Below are 19,586 nucleotides of genomic sequence, written 5' to 3' on the forward strand. Positions count from 1 at the left end.
GTTGGCCAGGCTGGTCTCAAACTCCTGACCTCGTGATCCGCCCACTTCGGCCTCCCAAAGTACTGGGATTACGGGTATGAGCCACCGTGCCCGGCCGTGTATGTGTGTGTGTGTGTGTGTGTGTGTGTGTGTGTGTGTGTGTTTGAGATGGAGTCTCGCTGTGTCACCCAGGCTGGAGTGCAGTGGTGCAATCTCAGCTTACTGCAACCTTGGCTTCCCAGGTTCAAGAGATTCTGGTGCCTCAGCCCTCCGAGTAGCTGGGATTATAGGCATGCAGCACCATGCCCAGCTAGTTTTTGTATTTTTAGTAGAGGCGGGGTTTCACCATGTTGGCCAGGCTGGTCTCGAACTCCTGGCCTCAAATGATCCACCCACCTCGGCCTCCCAAAGTGCTGGGATTACAGGTGTGAGCCACTGCGCCTGGCCTGAGTGTGTGTGTTTTTAAGAGACAGGGCCTTACTCTGTTACCCAGGCTGGAGTGCAGTGGCACAATCATAGCTCAACCCCACTCCTACTGTAGTCTTGAACCCCTGGGCTCAAGCTGTCCTCCAGCCTCGGCCTCCCAAAAGTGCTGGGATTTACAGAACCACCACGCCCAGCCCCCAATATACTTAATTCTAATATACATAGCATTGTTTGTGGTCTCCCCTGGACTGCAATCGCCTGGGCTCTTTTTGAGTAGGTGTCACACCTCACTCTTTTGTGTCTCCCACTGCACTGACCCAAAGCTTTTGGGCAAAATGGTGCTAGAGGGGCCAAGGGCCCTCCCTGTCGGAGAAACTAGGAAAGCCTAGCAGGATGGGAGCAGAGATGGGAGAGGGGATGGGGCCGTGAGAGAGAAAGCAAGAGTCAGGCTCTAGGAAAGGTGGGAGGCCCAGGCTTCCTCTTTGGAGGGGCAAGGACCCAGAGCTGTGGTCCAGGCTGTGGTCCCTGGAGTGTACCAACGGAGCAGGGAACTTAGACAGAGGGTGGTTCCATTCTCGAGTCTGGCAGCTTCAGTGACTAGCCCGAGTGGCTGAGTGAGGTCTCTCACCCAGAGCTTACCCTACCTCTCCACCAGCTCCCCATGCGGAGAGGGCAGGCCTTCTGTGTCCCCCTATTTCCCTAACAACTCACAGCCACCAGCTCCTCCTTGATAACCCTCTTCCCCACTCTGGCCCCACCAGACACAAGGGCCCCAGCTCTGGGAATGAGGTTCCAGCCGGCTAGCAGGGCCCTGGCAGCCCCAGGGCCAAGGCCAGCCTGAAGGCTGCAGCTGCCCAGGTGGCTCTGAACCAGGGTTGGGTGGGCTGGAGTCGGGGAGAGGCTTGGAAACGATCAGCCTTCCCCACCCTCAGCCCCCTTGGGGCTTTGTTTGTTGATTTGTTTGTAGGAAAGGCGGAAAAGGGCCGCAGTCAGTCGCTTTAAGCCGCCTTCAGCCCTTTTATGCTGGGCCCCCAGCTGGGAGGGGGAGGCCAGCTGAGGGCTCGGCCCTCACAGCTTATTGCTCATTAAAGAGCGTTAATGAGCTTCTCAGAGCCCCTCCCCTCTTCTCTCGCCCTGTCGGGCCGAGGAGCTGGCCTCTCGTTCCATACCAGCTTCTCTGGCTTCTCCTTGTTGGCCAAGCCCTGGGCAGGGTCCCATTGGGTCGAACTCCCGGCCCTGCTCGGCCGGCAGGTTCTAAAGTCACTCAGTGACCAGCATTCCTCCTCCTCCCCGGGGTGACCCCTTGCCGTCATGGCCAGCCCGCTCCTCCGCCCCACCTTCCCCAGCACTTACAGCTTCTCCAGCAGCGACAGTCCCAAGAAGGAGCCATTGCGGAGCCCCGTGATCTTGTTGTTGCTTAAGAGCCTGAAGGGGCAGAGAGAACACAGACAGGAGAAGGTGCTGTTACGTGCTGGGCATCCGCTTTCACCACTGGTGGGGCCAGCCTGCATCTGTGTCAACGGCGCCCCCTGGAGTTGTGCGAGGCAGCAGCCCCACCCTCTACTCCCGGAGATTATAGGGAGAAGCCGGCCAACGGTCCACCTAGCCCCAAGTCAGACCTTTCTGCCCTGAGTCTCCCCCAAGCCGGGCTCCGACGTGGGGCTCTGTGTGCAAGTGGGAGGTGGGCTGAGCAGGTGGAGGTGATGCTGTGATGCCCCGTTTCCATTCTGGAACCACAGGGTTGACCCTCAGTGCCCCGTCATGCCCTTCACAGTTTCATCTTTGCTCAAGCCCTTCACCCAACATCCCAAGAAGAGTGGTGGGGAGAATGGCTTGAACGGGGCCAGGATGCCCAGCAGGTCTGGAGGCAGGCGGGAGCTGCCCTTCCTCAGAGCTTTGCGCACTCTTACCTGTGAGCTGAGGACCTCACAGGCCCCCATCTCAAAGGGCCTGCGTGCACAATGGCCGCACCCTGGCCTCCCAATCCTTCTGAAGCCTTGGCAGAAAGCTGATGGAGCCCCGAGTGTAGGGGAAGCCAGGCCTCAGCCTCAGTCACTGTGCCCTCCGGGTTCCATTTATTTATTCGTTTGTATTTAGGGGAGGAGGAAAGGGGCCCCAAGCGACTGAGAGAGACCGAATGTCTCATCTCCGCCCACCCACTCAGCCTTTCTCTGCCAAGCTCCCTGCTGGGAGGAGGGAGATCCAGCCCAGCCAAAGGGCTCATCCCCCAGTTAATTGCTTATTAGAAAGCTTTAATGAGCCTCTCCGCCCAAACTCTTGCCTGCCCTGGGCTGAGGCAAAGGGTCTCCCTTCTTTGGTCTTAAGGGTAGAGAACTGACCTGGGAAGGCCGGAGGTGCAGGCCCTGGGCCTTTCCTTGAGCGAGCAGCCTCCAAGCTGGACTGGAAGGGAGAGGGAAGTGGGAAGGAACAAGCCCCAAGAGGAGCTGGCAAAGAGATGAGCCTCGAAGCTTCCTAGAAGTGGTGGGTGAACAGATCAGGGGCAGTGGGGAGACCCCTGATGGCTGACATTCCAACTGCTCCATCTTCCATTGGCTTGTGGAGAAGACAGTGGCCAGGATGGAGGGAAGCATGGAAAAGTGTGGAAGGGGCTTTCTAGGGCCATGGGAGGGGTGGAGACCTCATCTCCTTCCTTCCTTCTCCCCACTCCATAGATCCCTCCCACCCATCCAGTGCCTGCCTAACGGTCCCTCCAATGGTGACATTTCCTGGTGGGAAGTGATAGGTAGCGGGGTAGGTTGGCGGGGTTTCCAAAATGCTTACACACACACAAACACACACACACACGCACAATGTTGATATGTCAAAAAGTACATCACAGTATTCATTATATGGGATATTAGACCTTCTACTAACTCATTTTATTATTGTATTTATTATTCTCATTTTACGGGTTAGGATAGTTTTATTTTCACTTCATACATGGGGTGTTCGTGGTAATCATAATCTTGACCATTCTTAGGGCCTCTAAGAGGCCTTTAAAGATCTCATCAGGCGCTGGTGGGGCTGGGGTGGCCTCTGAGCGGTGACAGGCTCTTTAAAAAATTTAAAAAAAACTTTTTTAGAGACGCGGTCTTGCTCTGTCACCCAGGCTAGAGTGCAGTGGCACAGTTAGAGCTCACTGCAGCCTCACTCCTGGGCTCAAGGGATCTTCCTGCCTCTGCCTGAGTAGCTGGGACTACAGGTGTGAGCCATCATGCCTGGCAGGTAACAGGCTCTGACTTTAAAGTCAAAGCCTGCCTCACTCCACCCCCAGTTCATGCCCTTCCTATACCCTAGAGTTTACATTAAATGTTGGACAAGGGGCTGGGTGCAGTGGCTCATATCTGTAACCCAGCACTTTGGGAGGCTGAGATGGGCAGATCACTTGAGGCCAGGAGTTCAAGACCAGCCTGCGCAACATAGTGAAACTCTGTCTCTACAAAATAAATAAATAAATAAAAATAAAAAAAATTAGTTGGGCCTGGTGGCATGGTACCTATAGTCCCAGCTACTCAGGAGCCTAAGGGAGGAGGATTGTATCGCTTGAGCCCAGGAGTTCGAGGCTGCAGTGAGCTATGATGGCACCATTGCACTACAGCCTGGACAACAGAGTGAGACCCAGTCTCAAAAAAAATAAAATAAAATAAAAATTCTGCAACTCCCAATCCTCAATATTAAAACCTGAGATCTCAATTTGAGAGCTCTGCCCAGCCTGGGACAGAGGTGGTGTTGGTGGGGGTGGTTCCTCACATTTTCCCAACTCTTTAGCCTTTAACCCACTTCAAATACCCCAGATTCTTTAACAGAGAGCTGACAACAACAACAACAACAACAAACTATTGCAAGTGCATGTCATTTTCAGTTTTCTTTTTTCTTTTTCTTTTTTTTTTCTGAAACACAGTCTCGCTCTGTGGCCCAGACTGGAGTGCAATGGCGCGATCTCGGCTCACTGCAATCTCCGCCTCCTGGGTTCAAGTGATTCTCCTGCCTCAGCCTCGAGAGTAGCTGGGATTACAGGTGCCCATCACCATGCCTGGCTAATTTTTGTATTTTTAGTAGAAACAGGGTTTCACCATGTTGGCCAGGCTGGTCTCGAACTCCTGACCTCAGGTGATCCGCCTGCCTTGGCCTCCCAGAGTGCTGGAATTACAGGTATGAGCCACTGCGCCCGGCCCATTTTAAATTTTCTAGTAGCCACATTTAAAAAGTTTAAAAGTTGGACGGTGCAGTGGACTCACGGCTATAATCCCAGCACTCTGGGAGGCTGAGGTGGGCAGATCACCTGAGGTCAGGAGTTTGAGACCAGCCTGGCCAACATGGCGAAACCCCGTCTCTACTAAAAATACAAAATTAGCTGGGCGTGGTGGCGCATGCCTGTAATCCCAGCTACTCGGTAGGCTGAGGCAGGAGAATCACTTGAATCTGGGAGGCGGAGGTTGCAATGAGCCGAGATTGCACCATTGCACTCCAGCCTGGGCAACAAGAGCGAAACTCTGTTGCAAAAAAAAAAAAAAAAAAAGTTGGCTGGGCGCAATGGCTTACATCTGTAATCCCAGCACTTTGGGAGGCTGAGGCAGGCAGATCACCTGAGGTCAGGAGTTCAAGACCAGCCTGGCCAACATGGTGAAACCCCATCTGTATTAAAAATACAAAAAACTTAGTCGAGTGTGGTGGCACATGCCTGTAATCCCAGCTACTTGGGAGTCTGAGGCAGGAGAATCTATCGAACCCAAGAGGCGGAGGTTGCAGTGAGCCAAGAACGCGCTATTGCACTCTAGCCTGGGTGACGAGAGTGAAATTCCGTCTCAAACAACAACAACAATAACAACAAAACAAACAAAAACACACACACACACAGTATGAAAGTTTTTTTGTTTTGTTTTTTTTTTGAGACGGAGTCTTGCTCTGTCGCCCAGGCTGGAGCGCAGTGGCATGATCTCAGCTCACTGCAAGCTCCGCCTCCCAGGTTCACGCCATTCTCCTCCCTCAGCCTCTTGAGTAGCTGGGACTACAGATGCCCGCCACCACACCCGGCTAATTTTTTTGTGTTTTTTAGTAGAGATGGGGTTTCACCGTGTTAGCCAGGATGGTCTCGATCTCCTGACCTTGTGATCCACCCACCTTGGCCTCCCAAAGTGCTGGTATTACAGGCATGAGCCACTGAGTCCGGCCTAAAAGTTCATTTTGAGAATATATGTTATTTAGGCCTGGTGCAGTGGCTCATGCTTGTAATCCCAGTGCTTTGAAAGGCTGAGGCAGGAGAATTGCTTGAAGCCAGGGGTTCAAGACCAGTCTGGGCAACATAGCAAGACCCTATCTCTATAAAAAATGTTTTAAAAAGTAGTCAGACGTGGTGGCCTGCCTGTAGTCCTAGCTACTTGGGAAGATGAGGAAAGAGGATCGCTTAAACCCAGGAGTTTGAGGCTGCAGTGAGCTGTGATTACACCACTGCACTCCAGCCTGAGTTCGTTCGTTCGTTCTTTCTTTCTTTCTTTCTTTCTTTCTTTCTTTCTTTCTTTCTTTCTTTCTTTCTTTCTTTCTTTCTTTCTCTCTCTCTCTCTCTCTCTCTCTCTCTCTCTCTCTCTCTCTCTTTCTTTCTTTCTTTCTTTCTTTCTTCCTTTCTTTCCTTCCTTTCCTTCCTTTCTTTTCTCTCTTTCTCTCTTTCTCTCTTCCTTTCTCTCTTTCTTTCTTTTTAGAGAGTCTTGCTCTGTCGCCAGGCTGGAGTGCAGTGGTGCGCTCTCAGCTCACTACAACCTCCTCCTCCTGGGTTCAAGCGATTCTCCTGCCGCCACCTCCCAAGTAGCTGGGACTACAGGTGCACTCCACCACGCCCAGCTAATTTTTGTATTTTCATTTCAATATATAATCAATATAAAATTATTAATGAGATACTTTCGTTTTGATTTTGGTAGAAAGTCTCAGGACTCTGGAATGTCCTACTACTCTATTCTCTGCCAACACATCTCAATTCAGACCAGCTGCGGGCCAAGTGCACTCGTGTCCGACTGCAGGGCGGAAGCACAACGACAGATCGACAGATCGGGACCTGCCCCAGAGGAGAGCAAGGAAGAGCCTCTGGCCCTGAATATCTTAACTCTGGGACCGGCTCCCATCCTTCCCCAGGCCGCCCTGAGCCCAGACTTCATGCAGGTTGGGTCTCTCTCTCTCTGTCTTCCCTCCACCCCACCCTTCTCTCTCTGAGGCAGCCTCTGTGTGTGCTGGGAGGCAAGGGCTGGGTTGAGTGGGGGGCAGCTGCAACCCACGCTTCCGGTTTGGCTAGCCCAGCACCAACTGCAGCCCTGAAAGTCTTGAAATGAGATATTTTCTTGCTGCAGAGAACATGGTCCTGATGCCCCACCCTCTGACCCACTCGCAGACGCAGGCACCAGGCAAAGGCCTTTCTCATCCTTCTCCTCCAAGAGCCCCCCTTCTTGCCGAATTTCCAGCTCTTGAAAAGACCTCAGGCAGATCACTGTGTGATTTGAGTCCTCAGATCCAGCACTGGATCTTTTGGCCTTAACCTGGAGAGGTCTGAGGAAGTTTACTCTAGACCTAGATTATCCAGAGAGGGGCCTCCACTGACATTGAGCTTGATGGTTCTGTTCTCCACAGGGTGCCTTGTGGTGGGTCTATCTGGGGAGAGGAGGGAAGGCAGTTTTAGACAGACAGTGCACGGTTTTTTTGTTTTGTTTTGTTTTTTAAGAGAGACAAGTCTTGCTCTGTTTCCCAGGCTGGAATGCAGTGGCATGATCACAAATCACTGCAGCCTCCACCTCTTGAGCTCAAGCAATCCTCTCACCTTGGCCTCCCCAGGAGCTAGGACTACAGGCATGCACCACCATGACTAACTAATTAAAAAAAAAATGTTTTTGTAGAGGCTGGGTACAGTGGCTAAATGCCTATAATCGCAGCAGTTTGGGAGGCCAAGGTGGGTGGATCACTTGAGGCCAGGAGTTCAAGACCAGCCTAGCCAACATGGTAAAATCCCATCTCTACTAACAACAAAACTTAGCCAGGTGTGGTGGCACGCACCTGTAATCCCAGCTACTCTGGAAGCTGAGGCAGGAGAATTGCTTGAACCCAGGAGGTGGAGGTTGCAGTGAGCCAAGATCATGCCACTGTACTCCAGTTTGGGCAGCAGAGCAAGACTCTGTCTCAAAAAAAAAAAAAAAAAAAAGAGAAGTTTTTCTAGAGATGGGATCTCACTATGTTACCCAGGCTAGTCTTGAACTTCTAAACACAAGAAATCTACTTGCCTCAGCCTCCCAAAGTGCTGGGATTATAGGGATGAACCACTGTGTCTGGCTGGGTCTGGCATTTTTATGGGCAGGTAGGAAGCTGGGCGTTACAGCACTGCTGATAGGGATGAACATGCGCGCACGCGCATGCACACACACACACACACACACACACACAGAGCTTCATCCAATGGGCAGAAAAATGTTCCCACCACTCTAGGCTGTCCCCTGGGAGGCAGGCAGGCAAAGTGGCCGCAATTGGGCAGAGAAGGAGGGAGCCGTGGACCCACAGCTCCATCCAGCACAGACACAGGGTCAGCCTCAGCCTTCTTCAACCCCCCCAAGACAGACACCTCCTCAACCTGCTCCATCCTCTGGCCCTAAAACCTCACGGGAGCCAGCCAGGTGGATTTCCTGCCCAACCACACTAGCTCTGCCCCAGAGCCCTGGCTGGCCTGGCCAGGCATCTTCAGCTTCTTTCTTCCCTCCCTCCCACGCCCTTCTCCCACTCCTAATGTCAAGCTTTTCACAGGAAGGAGGGCCAGTCCCTGGAGTCTCCTGTTCTCTACTTCAGAGTTTGAAATCTGGCCAGAGAGAGGGGGCACACCAAGTCCATACCAGAACTCTCTCCCAGCTGGGGTACTATTTTGGGGGAGAGAAGCAAGTCGAGTTCCCACTAATGAGGCTGGAGGCCAAGGGAGCTAGCGGCTGGCGTCTACAGAGAGGCTCTGTGGGCTCTGGGCAGCCGCAGGAACATACCAGATACCACCCCGACATCAAAGATGACCCTGCAGGAGTCACGTGGGCACATAGCACATGCCTGAACTAAATGTTTCTCACATGTGCAGGAAGAGTCATGCGTGTCAGCCCCCTGCCAACCACTCAGACCCAATGAGCTCCTCTCTGTGCCTGGGGAATCCATACTCCCTAGGTAGTCTGATCCTGGGGCCTCCATCAGTTCAGGCCGTCACTAGGTTCCTAGAGGTTCCTAGAGTCTGGGAGGCCCTGTCTCCAACACCTCCCACTGGCGGCTTGGCCCTGTCTTAGGGAAACCATCATAGAGCAGGTAGGGGGCGGTCCGCTTGCTGATGCCAAAAAGCCCTGGGGCTCGAACCCCTACCGAAATCAGAGCGCTCAGCCTCCCCTGCAGGCGCTGTGCCTTTGAGCATTTCCAGGGCCCAAAGAGATGCCTAAAACCTAAAAAAGAAGCATTGCCTCTAAAATATAGATGCCACAAAGACGGAAATTAACAAATGCTTAATGACATAATTACCCAATGTCATACTATGTCATTAGCAATAATTATTATGTTCGATGACGGATGTGGGTACATTTTAGTATGGTTGATACGACAGTAAGACCTCCAAAAGTGAGGATGCTCGCCGTGCACAGGCCCTGCTTCAACACACAACCTCAGGCGAAAGGCTGGCCTGTGGCTTCTCGTCCCTCCGTGGCTGCCTTCACATGCATTTAGCCTGACTGCAAGAGATATAAATGTTGGTGAGGACATGTAAGGTGTCCTGCCCGCTCCTGCACTTCCCTGCCACCCTTCCCTGGGCTGGATGCCTGTCCGGTCAGCCTTGAACACTGACTGGCAATAGAAGGAGGCCTAGGGAAGGGCTTTAGGGGGTTGGGTCCTAAGACCGCCCCTGAACCCAGCCTGGAAGCTGGGTTGTCCAGGCAGGGCTGGAAGCCCAAGCCATGAGAGAAAACAGACCTGCAGTGAGTCCTGCTCCACCCTGCCTTCTCTCATAGGTCTGGTCTCCTTTCTCTAACCTACCCTTGCTACAAGGGCACCCCAACTTTGTGGTGAGCAGGAGAACCAAGAAACTGGGGCTTGGATGGGAAGGGAATCTGTGGCTTCGGGACATAATCTGGAGGCAGAAGCCTAAGAAAATGGACTACGTGCCAGGCACAGTGGCTCACATCTGTAATCCCAGCACTTTGGGGGATGAGGCGGGTGGATCACTTGAGGTCAGGAGTTCGAGACCAGCCTGGCCAACATGGTGAAACCCCGTCTCTTTTAAAAAATACAAAAATTAGCCGGACTAGGTGATAGGCATCTGTAGTCCCAGCTACTAGGGAGGCTGAGGCAGGAGAATCACTTGAACCCAGGAGGTAGAGGTTGCAGAGAGCCAATATTGTGCCACTGCACTCCAGCCTGGGTGACAGAGTGAGACTCGACTCTGTCTCAAAAAAAAGAAAGAAAAAAGAAAAAGAAAATGGGCTGTGGGTATTTATTGGGGGTAATCAGTATGCCTTGATGGGGATTTGGGGTTACAGCATCCTGACTTGAGCACAAGGAACGTAGTCTGCTGTAATTACCCACACTTATGTATTCATTCATTCATCCATTCATTGCTCAGAGCTACCTAACAGTCACTGTGCACTCAGCCTTGTGTGACAAGGCTAGTCCTACAAACATAAATCATATATCGCATATCTACAAACTTCCACTCATAGGAGGTGGAGGGAGATGTGTCCAACAGGAAGATGGAATGTTCATCTACGTGTGTTGTGTCCCCCTGATTTGTGCAGGCTGGGATATTACCCCCAATTGACCTTAAACATTTCCTCCATGCACAACCTAAAAGCCCCCCAGCGGGGATCCAAGCTTCTAGGTGAAGAAAGCAGACCTCTTTGAGGGATGGGTGGTGATGGAGGTCTCACTGTGTTGCCCAGGTTGGTCTTGAACTCCTCTTGCCTCAGTCTCTGGAACAGCTAGCATGCCACCATGCCCGGCTAACAAAAAAAATGTATTTATTTTATTTTATTTATTTATTTTGAGATGGAGTCTCTCTCTGTTGCCCAGGCTGGAGTGCAGTAGCACGATCTCGGCTCACTGCAACCTCCGCCTCCCAGGTCCAAGCAACCCACCTTCCTCAGCCTCACGAGTAGCTGGGATTACAGGTGCGTGCCACCAGACCCAGCTAATTTTTTGTATTTTTAGTAGAGATGGGGGTTTCATCATGTTAGCCAGGATGGTCTTGAACTCCTGACCTCGTGATCCACCCCGCCTCGGCCTCCCAAAGTGTTGGGATTACAGGTGTGAGCCACCCCGCCCCGCCAAAAAAAGAAAAAAGAAAAAAAAGAAAATTTAGACACGGATCTCTCTGTGCCCAGACAGGTTTTGAACCCCAGTCACGCTATGTTGCCCAGACTGGTTTTGAACCCCTGGCCTCAAGTGATCCTCCTGCGTCAGCCTGCAGAGTAGCTGGGATTACAGGGAAGCGCCAACACACATGGCGCAGACCTCTTTTAAAATACAAACAAACCCAAAAGGATTGAAGTTATCAGTCTTTTCTACCTAAGTAGATACTCATCCTTGACCTTTCCTCCCTAGAAGCTGTATTTGCTGCCCTGATCCTGTCTGGCATTGTGAGCTGGTACCTGTCTCCAGGAGACTGTAAGGACAGAAGGGCAGAGCCTGGGTCTTTTGCCTCCTCCCATGGGGCGAGGATACACTGTAGGCATTGGCTGAGTGACAGGGGCAGAGTTCCAGGATGGAGGGGCTGTTTGGTCAACAGAGTTCACTGCTGAGCCCTGGGTTTCCCCAAGCCAAATGGCAGTTTTTTTCTATCTCCAATTCCCTCTCTCTCCCCAACACCTAGGAGATAGCATCCATCCTTCTCTGAGTGAGCCTGACTCCACAGTACAGCCTTTCTGGGACGCCACACCCATAGGGGTCACATTGTCTGAAGCTACCCAAGGTGGTGCCAGAGAGGAAGAGGAAACAGTTGGAAGGGCGTTTTAGAGACCATGGGTTGTACATTTGCTGGGTCAGACTGATTTCAAATACTCCATGCAGTGCTTCTGGACAGGGACCCCGTGAGTACGCTTGTACTTGTTAGGCCATTATGGGATCGGGGGAGCCCCTTTTCCCTGGCTCATGTATCCATGTGGAGGAAAACGGATTACGGCATCTGCCCTGTCCCATCTCCAGGGATGGCTCCTCTGATTGGTGAGTGTGCAAAGAGGCCAGACCTTCCTGCCTGCAGAGCTGTTTAATGTGGGGGCTCTCCCTCAGCGGGGCTGGGAGTGGGACTCAGACGTCCCCTGGGTGGGCAGCTCTGACTAAACTCATTGCTGCTGAACCTCTAAGCTAGGTCTTCCAATCTAGCTTTTATCAACAATAAACTTGTATTTTGATCTCCTATCTGCTAACCTATTCTATAGCTCAGCAACCCTCCTCAAGTGAAGACAGGAAGTACTATTTTTGGGGTCAGGCCCCTTAAACTCCCAGTCCCACGTGCCCGCATTTTCATCAGAAAACACCCTTGCCATCAGCAGAGTGGGCAGGTGTGGCCTCCAGGGCCCCTGCTGCCTGGGGCAGTGTCACTGTTTGAGACTGAGGGTGGTGAAGCTTTCAAGAGGTCTGAGAAGCTTCAGAGTCCCCAGATCTCTCTGTCCTGCTTCCTCTCCCTTTCTCCTGTCGATGCAGCTGCCCTTGGTGGCATCGTCTCTGGGTTCCCACCTGCACAGACTAACAGCAGAGGGGATGGGAGGCAGGAGCCCTGGGGTCTAGTTAGAGCTGCCTGGCTAAGAGCAGCGTGTGTGTGTCTCACCGTGGGCAGGTTGGCCCCTCCCTGGGGGCAGACTGGAGACCCCACACCTTATCTTTGATGGCCTTTCCCATCCTGGACGCTGAGTCTCCCGAAGCCTGAAGTCATAGTTTCTGCCTCGATACACAATTCCCCACAAGGCTAGGAGCCCTGGCAGGGGAAGAGAGGAGGAGAGGGAGGAGCAGAGGTGGTAGAGGGGGCCCTGAGACTTTCTCTTCCCTTCCCAGCTGGGAGATGTCTGGCCCCTCTGTTGAGGCTGGAACTCCCTCCCCAGGACTCACTCTCCCACTCTGTCCATTGCCTGCTCCTCTGTGACGGATGGGGCTCCTGCGCCTCACCTGGCCCCATCCATCCTGCACACCTCCCTGGCTCCCAGGAAAGGGGTGGGAGAGCTGGGAACTCTCCTGGGAGGCTGCTGGAGTGACCTACACTCCACAGCTTCTCTACCCCCTCCCCCCATTACCCAGTCCTGAAAGCAAAGGAATGTTCTGGAGTTTGGGAAGGATGGGGGCCCCCGGAGGAGGGAGGAAGGGGAGGAGGCAGCTTCGTCCTGTCAGTGTCTGAGCTGTAAATAGAACAGAGCGGCTGGGCTGGGGGAATGAAAATAAACAGCCCCTCTGAGCAGCCCTTCCCAGCGGTTACCGGATCTTCCTTCTGGTCCCCCAGTCCGGGGCCATTTCCCTCCTCTCCCCACCCTTGCTCTCTGGCTGCTGCCAGGGAGGCTGGGGCAGCCTCTACCTCTGGGGTGATAGGGAAGCTAGCGGTGTCTGGGTCCAGCCTGTGTGGCGTCCGGGAACTCTCCTCCCCTCTCTGGGCTTTGCTGAGGGGAGCAGCCTGTGCCTCCATGGAGTGGAAGGACAGTGATCAACTCAGAGGTGGCTGGAACTTACTCTCCATCAGGAAAGGGTTCTTCTCTCAATGACTCCCATGTGGGATAAACTTAGAAACACTCTTTCTCTAAAAACATGACCCCGCATTGAAGGGTCAATTTATGGTCAGGTTCAAATTACATTGGTTTGCTGTGCCTTTGGGGGAAATTCTCAGACTCCCCCCCAGGACGAGGGGTTGCCAATCCCCCCCCCCGCCCTAATCACAGAGAGGAGAGCCGTGGTAGCCAGCAGGAGGGGACTTCGCTGGCTTCAGGGGTGGCTGGGTTCATGCACATGCAGGAGTAACTCTGGCCAAATAACACATTCGGGGTCTTGGACCCACTGGGGGCGGAGTCACAAGTGCCCCCTTAGGAGCCAGCATGATGGCCTCTGCAGTGTCTTTCATTCAACCAGTGAGCCCCAGAGCGCTCTGAGCTCTGCCCAGGGTTCTCCCTAGGATGGGACCCTGACTCTAACATTCTGCAGCAGTGGGAGCCCTCAGGGGAGCGGCTTCCAGGCCCCAGAGGACAGATGCGTGGAATCCCTGGATCCTGAGCTAGCGACCTCCAGCTTCTCCAGTGGGTGGTGGGGAAGAGTCCAGGAGAGCCTGAGGTTTCTGCTGGGCCCCTCCCTTTGAGAAGGCAAGGTCCCAGAGCCCAGGTGGGGGTGCCGCAGCTGAGACCTGCACCCCTCGGTCGGGAGGGGAGTGGGTGCTGGAGTCTCCGGGCTTGCCGTTGCCTTCTCTGTCTCTGGCCTCTTCCCTCTCTTCTTTCCTTCTTTTTCTTCGCTCTTTCCCCCTCCCCCTCTTCTCTCACAAAAGCTCTCTGTACACAGCCACTTCCTCTGGCTGCTGTCTCTGCGCCCAGACCTTATGAGAACCATATGGGGGAAAGCTGGTGGAAGAGAAGGGGGTGGGGGCGCCGGCCTGGGCCTGCCCCTCCACCAGCATCCTTGTCCTGCCCTCGGGCCATGTGCACAACGCTTGGCACGCTTTGCTCAAATACCCCTAACTGGATCCCGGTGGCTGTAACAAGGGGCCCTGAAGGGAGCCCCAGCCAGCAGCTGGAGGTCCAGAGGGAGACCTGTGCTCAAGAACTACTTCCCTGAGGCCCATCTTTCTCAACTTCTCCCACCAAGACCACTGAACTCCCAGCAGAAGAACCCAGCCCGTGCTGGGCACACCTGCGGCAGACAGCCTCTTCCCTAGGTGGGCAGCCTGCGTGGTGGGCACTCCCGCCTTCCAGAATGGTAGGCCGAGCAGGTTGAGGGTTTGCCTATTCTGGAGAAATTCAAAGTGACCTCTCCTTGCCCAGCCTGGAATGTTCTCAGGTCAAAAGGGCTCAGATCCTGCTGGGAAGGAACCGGGTTTTTTAAAGCATCTTTTGTGTCTAATGGGTCCCAAGTCCAGCCAGGTGAGCAGCGAGGCCCTCACCTGGCAGGAATGCAGTGTCCATCCTGGCGCCAGCCCCAGGCTGGCTGTGTGACTGTCAGCGAGGCACCCTTCCTCTCCTGGCCTCAGTTTGCTCAGCTGTAAGATGTGGGACTGGACTTCCTTATCGCTAAGATCCTTTGGAGCCCAGGCTGTCTGGGAATTTATGACACTGGCTGGTATCCTCGGAGTGCCTGCTCAGATGTCCTAGGAGGTCTTTATAGATTTCCTTCTGGAGTTATCTACAAACAGTCCTTTACTGGAATTCCTGATCCTCATCCCCCTTCCCCCTCACTCACTCCCAGAGCTGAGAACCTCAGCCTTCAGCTGCTGCCGAGTAATAGTGGGGCTCACAGTGGTCTGCACCTTCCTCCCACACCCAGGTTCTCCCTGTCATAAGCCGCCCCCTGTGGGACCTTTTCCCTCGGGGAGGCCCACAAAGGCTTCTGCTCTCTGTTCAGAAGCATGGGTGCCCACAGCTGCCCTGCAGACTGGGCCGGGAGCCTGGTGGGGGGGTGGGGTGGGACAGAGGGATCAGGAAGGAAGCCAAGAGCTCAGCTTTCCTGGAAAACTGCGAATGAAAATCCACTAGAGAAAAAAATGCAAAGGATGGGGGAGAGGGAGGATGCAAAAACAGAAGGCAGAGTTGAGATAATGGGTGGAGGTGGCGGGAGGGCTTTCCATGCGGTAAACAGGACTGTGAATGGGGTCGCCTCTGACTGCAGGAAGGCTTTCTCAGAGCGCAGGAGGAGGCTCTCCGCAGACAGGGACCCCGCCTTCATGCCTGAACAGTCCCCAGCACTCGGGCTCCCCAAGGATCAATCCTGAGTGCCCCAGGGCCCCATCTTGGAGGAAAAAAAGGGTCTTCCATGGGAATGTTGGGGAGATGGGGAGGGAGGATAAAGCCAAAATGCAAAAATGAATGGCTCCAGTTTTATTTGCACCAGGTGACAAGCTAAAAGGTGAAAAGGAAAATGTTCATGGCAGAAAAAAAAAATACACGAAGCACGAAGGAGGAGTTTGGAAGTGAGTCTGGCCATTTGCGTGCGGCGGCTCTCAGCTCTTGTCGTCTGGCTTTGCTGCTTGGCAAAAGAAGCGGCAGCCCCCTCCTTCCCAGACGCAGGGGCTCAGAGGGTGATACCCCAAAGACCAGGCACTCTGACACACCGAGAGACTTTAGGGGCCTCAGAACTTGGAGCTCAGAACCAAGATCCTGCTAATTTATCTTGTCCCCTGTTCCCCCAGCGCAGGGACGGGGCACTCTCCCTGGAATTCCCTTACCTGATGGAGTAAAACGTCTCCCTGAAAGAAAGGCAATGGTCTTAATACCTCCTCCCTAGAGATCTCAGCAAATAACCAAGAAAGAGCAGGAGAAGAGTCTGGGAGTCATCATGGCACCCAAACAGATTTCTCATCTACTCAGAAAGCTCTGAGAGATCACCCGAGAGGCGTGATCCGCATAAATCCGCATAATGAAACCACCTTTGCTTCTGTGCAGCTCACCTTCTCTGGAGTCCCATCACCTGCCAGCCACCTCCCACCTCCCGGTCCATACGTCTCTCCCCTGTGGAGAGAGCATTTCAGCCTTACTGACTCCCGTGCACACGTGTGTGCATAACAGTAATACGTGAGTTACGCTTTTCTCTTGTTAACCTGGGGTTTTTGTTGTTGTTAGAGGGCTGTTGGCTGTAACCCTTCTCCATGGGGAGGAGACAGATCATCCCCTTTCAGCCCCTACACACACCTTCTCCTGCTCCTTCCCTCAGGATGTATCCTGGGGTGGGTGTGGGGGTGCTGGAGAGACTGAGCCTCAGAGGAAGGAACCCTTGCCCAGCTTCTGCCGAAGGAGAGCCTGGGTTCTTTTTCCTTCTGAAGCCAGCTGGTGGGGATTAGGGGGTGCCATGAGGATGAGGATTATGCAGAGTCTGGCAGGAGAGCTAAGCAGTAAGTCTGTGGCTGGGGATTCCATTACCCTCCAGGCTGAAGGACCCATGGGCTCTCCAGGGCATTCCTGGCCTGCCCTGTCTGTGTTCCTGTGGGGACATCCAGAGCCAGGCTCGGGGGCTGCTCCTTAAAGGGTATCCCATCCCAAGCCTGATGGGTCAGTGGCCTGAGAGGATTCGGGATGGGAGGGTGAGCTAGGGGTCACCTTTGCTGCCACCCGATTCTAATGTATTCTTACCAAGAGTTGGCCCAACTTTCTCCGTGGAGTGGTGCGAATAGGAATTAACCATGGCCTGATCATTCTAAGATGTACTGCAAAACTGCCTTTCTATCCACTGCCTCCCCCACTTCTTTCTGCCTTTGATATGTTAGGATTCCCTAACCCTGACACAGAGACACGCAGAGAACACACATCCCACATATGTGCATGAGTAGACACAAGAGCACACACAGCTCTCAGCTCTGATTATTATGCAGCTGAGACTCATGCAGATGCTACCGACTATTCCGCAGAGCAAGCATTTTTCTCCTCCAGAACTAAGTGAGCTGGGGAATGCCCAGGCCTGCCTGGACCCTCAAACCCCAGCGGACACTCAGAGAGAGCTGCCCTGAACAGCCACAGGTGCCTTCCCTGGCCACGGCCTTAGCCCTGAGCAGCAGGGAGGCAGCAGCCAGCAGACACACCGCCTCCAGCCCCAAGGCTTACACATGCACATACACACACACCCGGGCCGGGGAAAATGCCGGCCGGGCGGCCAGCGTCAGAGGCTGACCAGTTGTGTCCTGTCAGGAAGCGGGCAGCCTCTGAACTCACCCAACCAGAGGCGTTACTGTATTGTTCTGGACACAATCGAAAAGACTGGGCCAGCCCCGACTCCGGGCAAGGGGCGGTGGAGAAACGGTTGCCACTGGGGTCAGGAGGACAGGGAAAGGGAAGCGGCTCTTAGGCTGGATTTGGGACAGGAAAGGAAGCAGCGGTCGCGGGGGCCCGACCCTCGAGTCCACGGCGTGCGTGGAGCTGCGAGCACGTGGTCGGCGCAGGAAATCTCTGCGGTGGGGAGGGGTCGCCAATGCTCGCGCGGCTGCTGGGACTTTCGACCCCCTGTAGGAGGCTTGGGGTCGGGTTGCGGCGCTGCCGCGCTCGCTGCCAGCAAAGCAAGGGCGTACTGAGGCCCTGACTGAGAGGGAAGTCGCCAAAGGAGGCCGGGGTGAGCTGCGGTGAGGGAACCCCGCTTCCCCAGCCATGTTTCTTTATTCGCAATCTGCGCGAAGTCAGTGGAGAAACAGCCAAAGCTCGAGTTACTTCCAGGGGAGGCAAAGGAGAGGCAAGGACGCGGGACCCAGCACAGAGCTCACTGCACAAACTGCGCCGCGGGAGAGGGGCCTCTAGAGGGATAGGGACGCCAGGGTCTCCTGCAGCCCAGAAGCGCCCGCATTCCAAGGGCCGACTTTTCCGAGCCCAGCCTCCCCTTGCCCTAAGGAGACGGACTGGAAGCGGCGCTGGCAGGCCAGGGGGTATGGATGGGATGACCCCAATTGAGGGACAAGGCCAGCCAGGTAAATCCGGAGACTCCTCCAGCCCGGTCCGGGACGCGTCCGCAGTGGTTAGGACCACAGCCCCCTCCTGGGCCACTGGCGTCGATCTTTCCTGAGCATTCCCCGCTCTCACCCTTCTCAGGTCCCCCAGAGTCCGCAACCATAGTCCAGGCTGGAAATCTGGGGCGTGGGTGCCCTGCAGGCGTGCGCTCCACTTCACCTGGGCAGGTGAGTGGGCGCCTGCGGTGCCTTTCTCTGGGGTGCGCCTGACCCCCGCAGCCCCTTCCCGCCTCCGCGCTCCTGGAGCCCCAGTCTCTCTCCTGCTCCTCCAATCTTCCCCTGTGGGCGCCTGGACTCAGGCCTGTCCAGGAATCTCTGAAGTGGGGGGATAGCCCCCTTCCCCCTGCTCCCACCCCTCCCGTCTCGCTTCCCTTCGTGCCCAGTCCCAGATCCGGCGGAGCTGGCCTGGTAGGGTACTCACAGGGTAACGGTGCCATTAGGCAGAAGGCCGGGCTCAGGAGGCTCCGGGAGGTCTCCGCTGCCGCACACCACCCTCCGGCGAGCCGGGCCAGGGACGCCACCGCTCAGCCCCTTGGGCCGCTCCCCCGAACACTTGCAGCTGCGGATGGGTAGCGGGCAGCCGGGCGAGCCCCGAGCCTCGGGCGCCAGGAGCAGCAGAAGCCACAGCAGCAGCGGCAGCAGCAGGCGCGCGGGCGCCCCCCGCATCCTGCGTTCCCTGGCGCCCATCAACCCATCGCCCCGCGGGGACCCACAGCGCTGGGGCCGGGCTGCGCTCCGGCCGGAGGAACCCAGGCGTGCGGGAGGAGTGCTCAGCGGGGGCCCGGGGCGCCCGAGGGCGTGGAGGGGGGCCCTGGGCGGAGGCGAGCCCCGGGGTCCCCGCCGCCGCGTCCCGGGGGCATGTCCGGCGAGCGCCCCGGCGGGGAGGACGCGGGCGCGGCTGTCAGCTCAGCGCGGGCAGCCCCCGGCGGCGCGACCAGAGTCTCAGCACCCGGCCCTCGGGCCAGTGGAGGCCCGGCCCCTCCGCGTCGCCTGCTCGCTGGGCGCTGGGCTGGGACCTAGCGGATCGCGCCGGGCTCCTGCTGCCGCCACCGCCGCCGCTCCGTGCCATGGATGGAGGCAGCTCCGCGCCGCGCAGCTCCCGCCGCCGGTCCCCGCCCGCCCGGGCCTTCCGCGGGGCCCTAGCGCCGCCCGACGCGCCGCCCGAGGCCCTCAGCCGAGTGGGGGCGAGCCAGCTGGCTCGAGGACCCTGCATCTCCGCGCCCGCCCTGCACCAACACTCTTTTCCCGATCGTCCCCGTCCCCTGGGCCAGGACCCTTCCTTTCCGCAACCCATCTCAGACCTCTGAGCCGACCACCACCACCTTCCACAAAATTTCCCTCGCCCGTGCTGGTGCAGCTTGCACCTCCAGGCTGCTGGGGCCCTCCTGGACCCGCGGGCTTGGACAGAGATGTCTAGGTCGCCCTGTTTTGGAATGAACTTGGTGGACGGCTCTGAGGTTTCCCTTGGCCCCTGACACGATGATCAGTCTGGAAGTCGGCTCTCACTCTCCCTCCAGCTCCGGTGGAGGCCGCCGCAGGAGGA

At 55.6% G+C, this 19,586-nt stretch overlaps 1 protein-coding gene across 1 annotated transcript in view; it reads right to left on the reverse strand.

Moving 5' to 3' along the window:
* LOC105476579 (adhesion G protein-coupled receptor A2) overlaps nt 1-19,117 on the reverse strand; it is a 46,882-nt gene extending 27,765 nt beyond the window's left edge. Inside the window, exons 1-2 of the mRNA XM_011732668.3 lie at nt 18,465-19,117; nt 1,759-1,830 (exon numbers count right to left, since the gene is read on the reverse strand). Of these exons, the coding sequence (XP_011730970.2) occupies nt 1,759-1,830; nt 18,465-18,730 (338 nt within the window). The 5' untranslated portion in view covers nt 18,731-19,117. The remainder of the gene's footprint in view (nt 1-1,758; nt 1,831-18,464) is intronic.
* Nucleotides 19,118-19,586: the final 469 nt, after the last annotated feature.

This window comes from Macaca nemestrina, chromosome 8, assembly GCF_043159975.1.
Source record: "Macaca nemestrina isolate mMacNem1 chromosome 8, mMacNem.hap1, whole genome shotgun sequence".
NCBI lineage: Eukaryota > Metazoa > Chordata > Mammalia > Primates > Cercopithecidae > Macaca > Macaca nemestrina.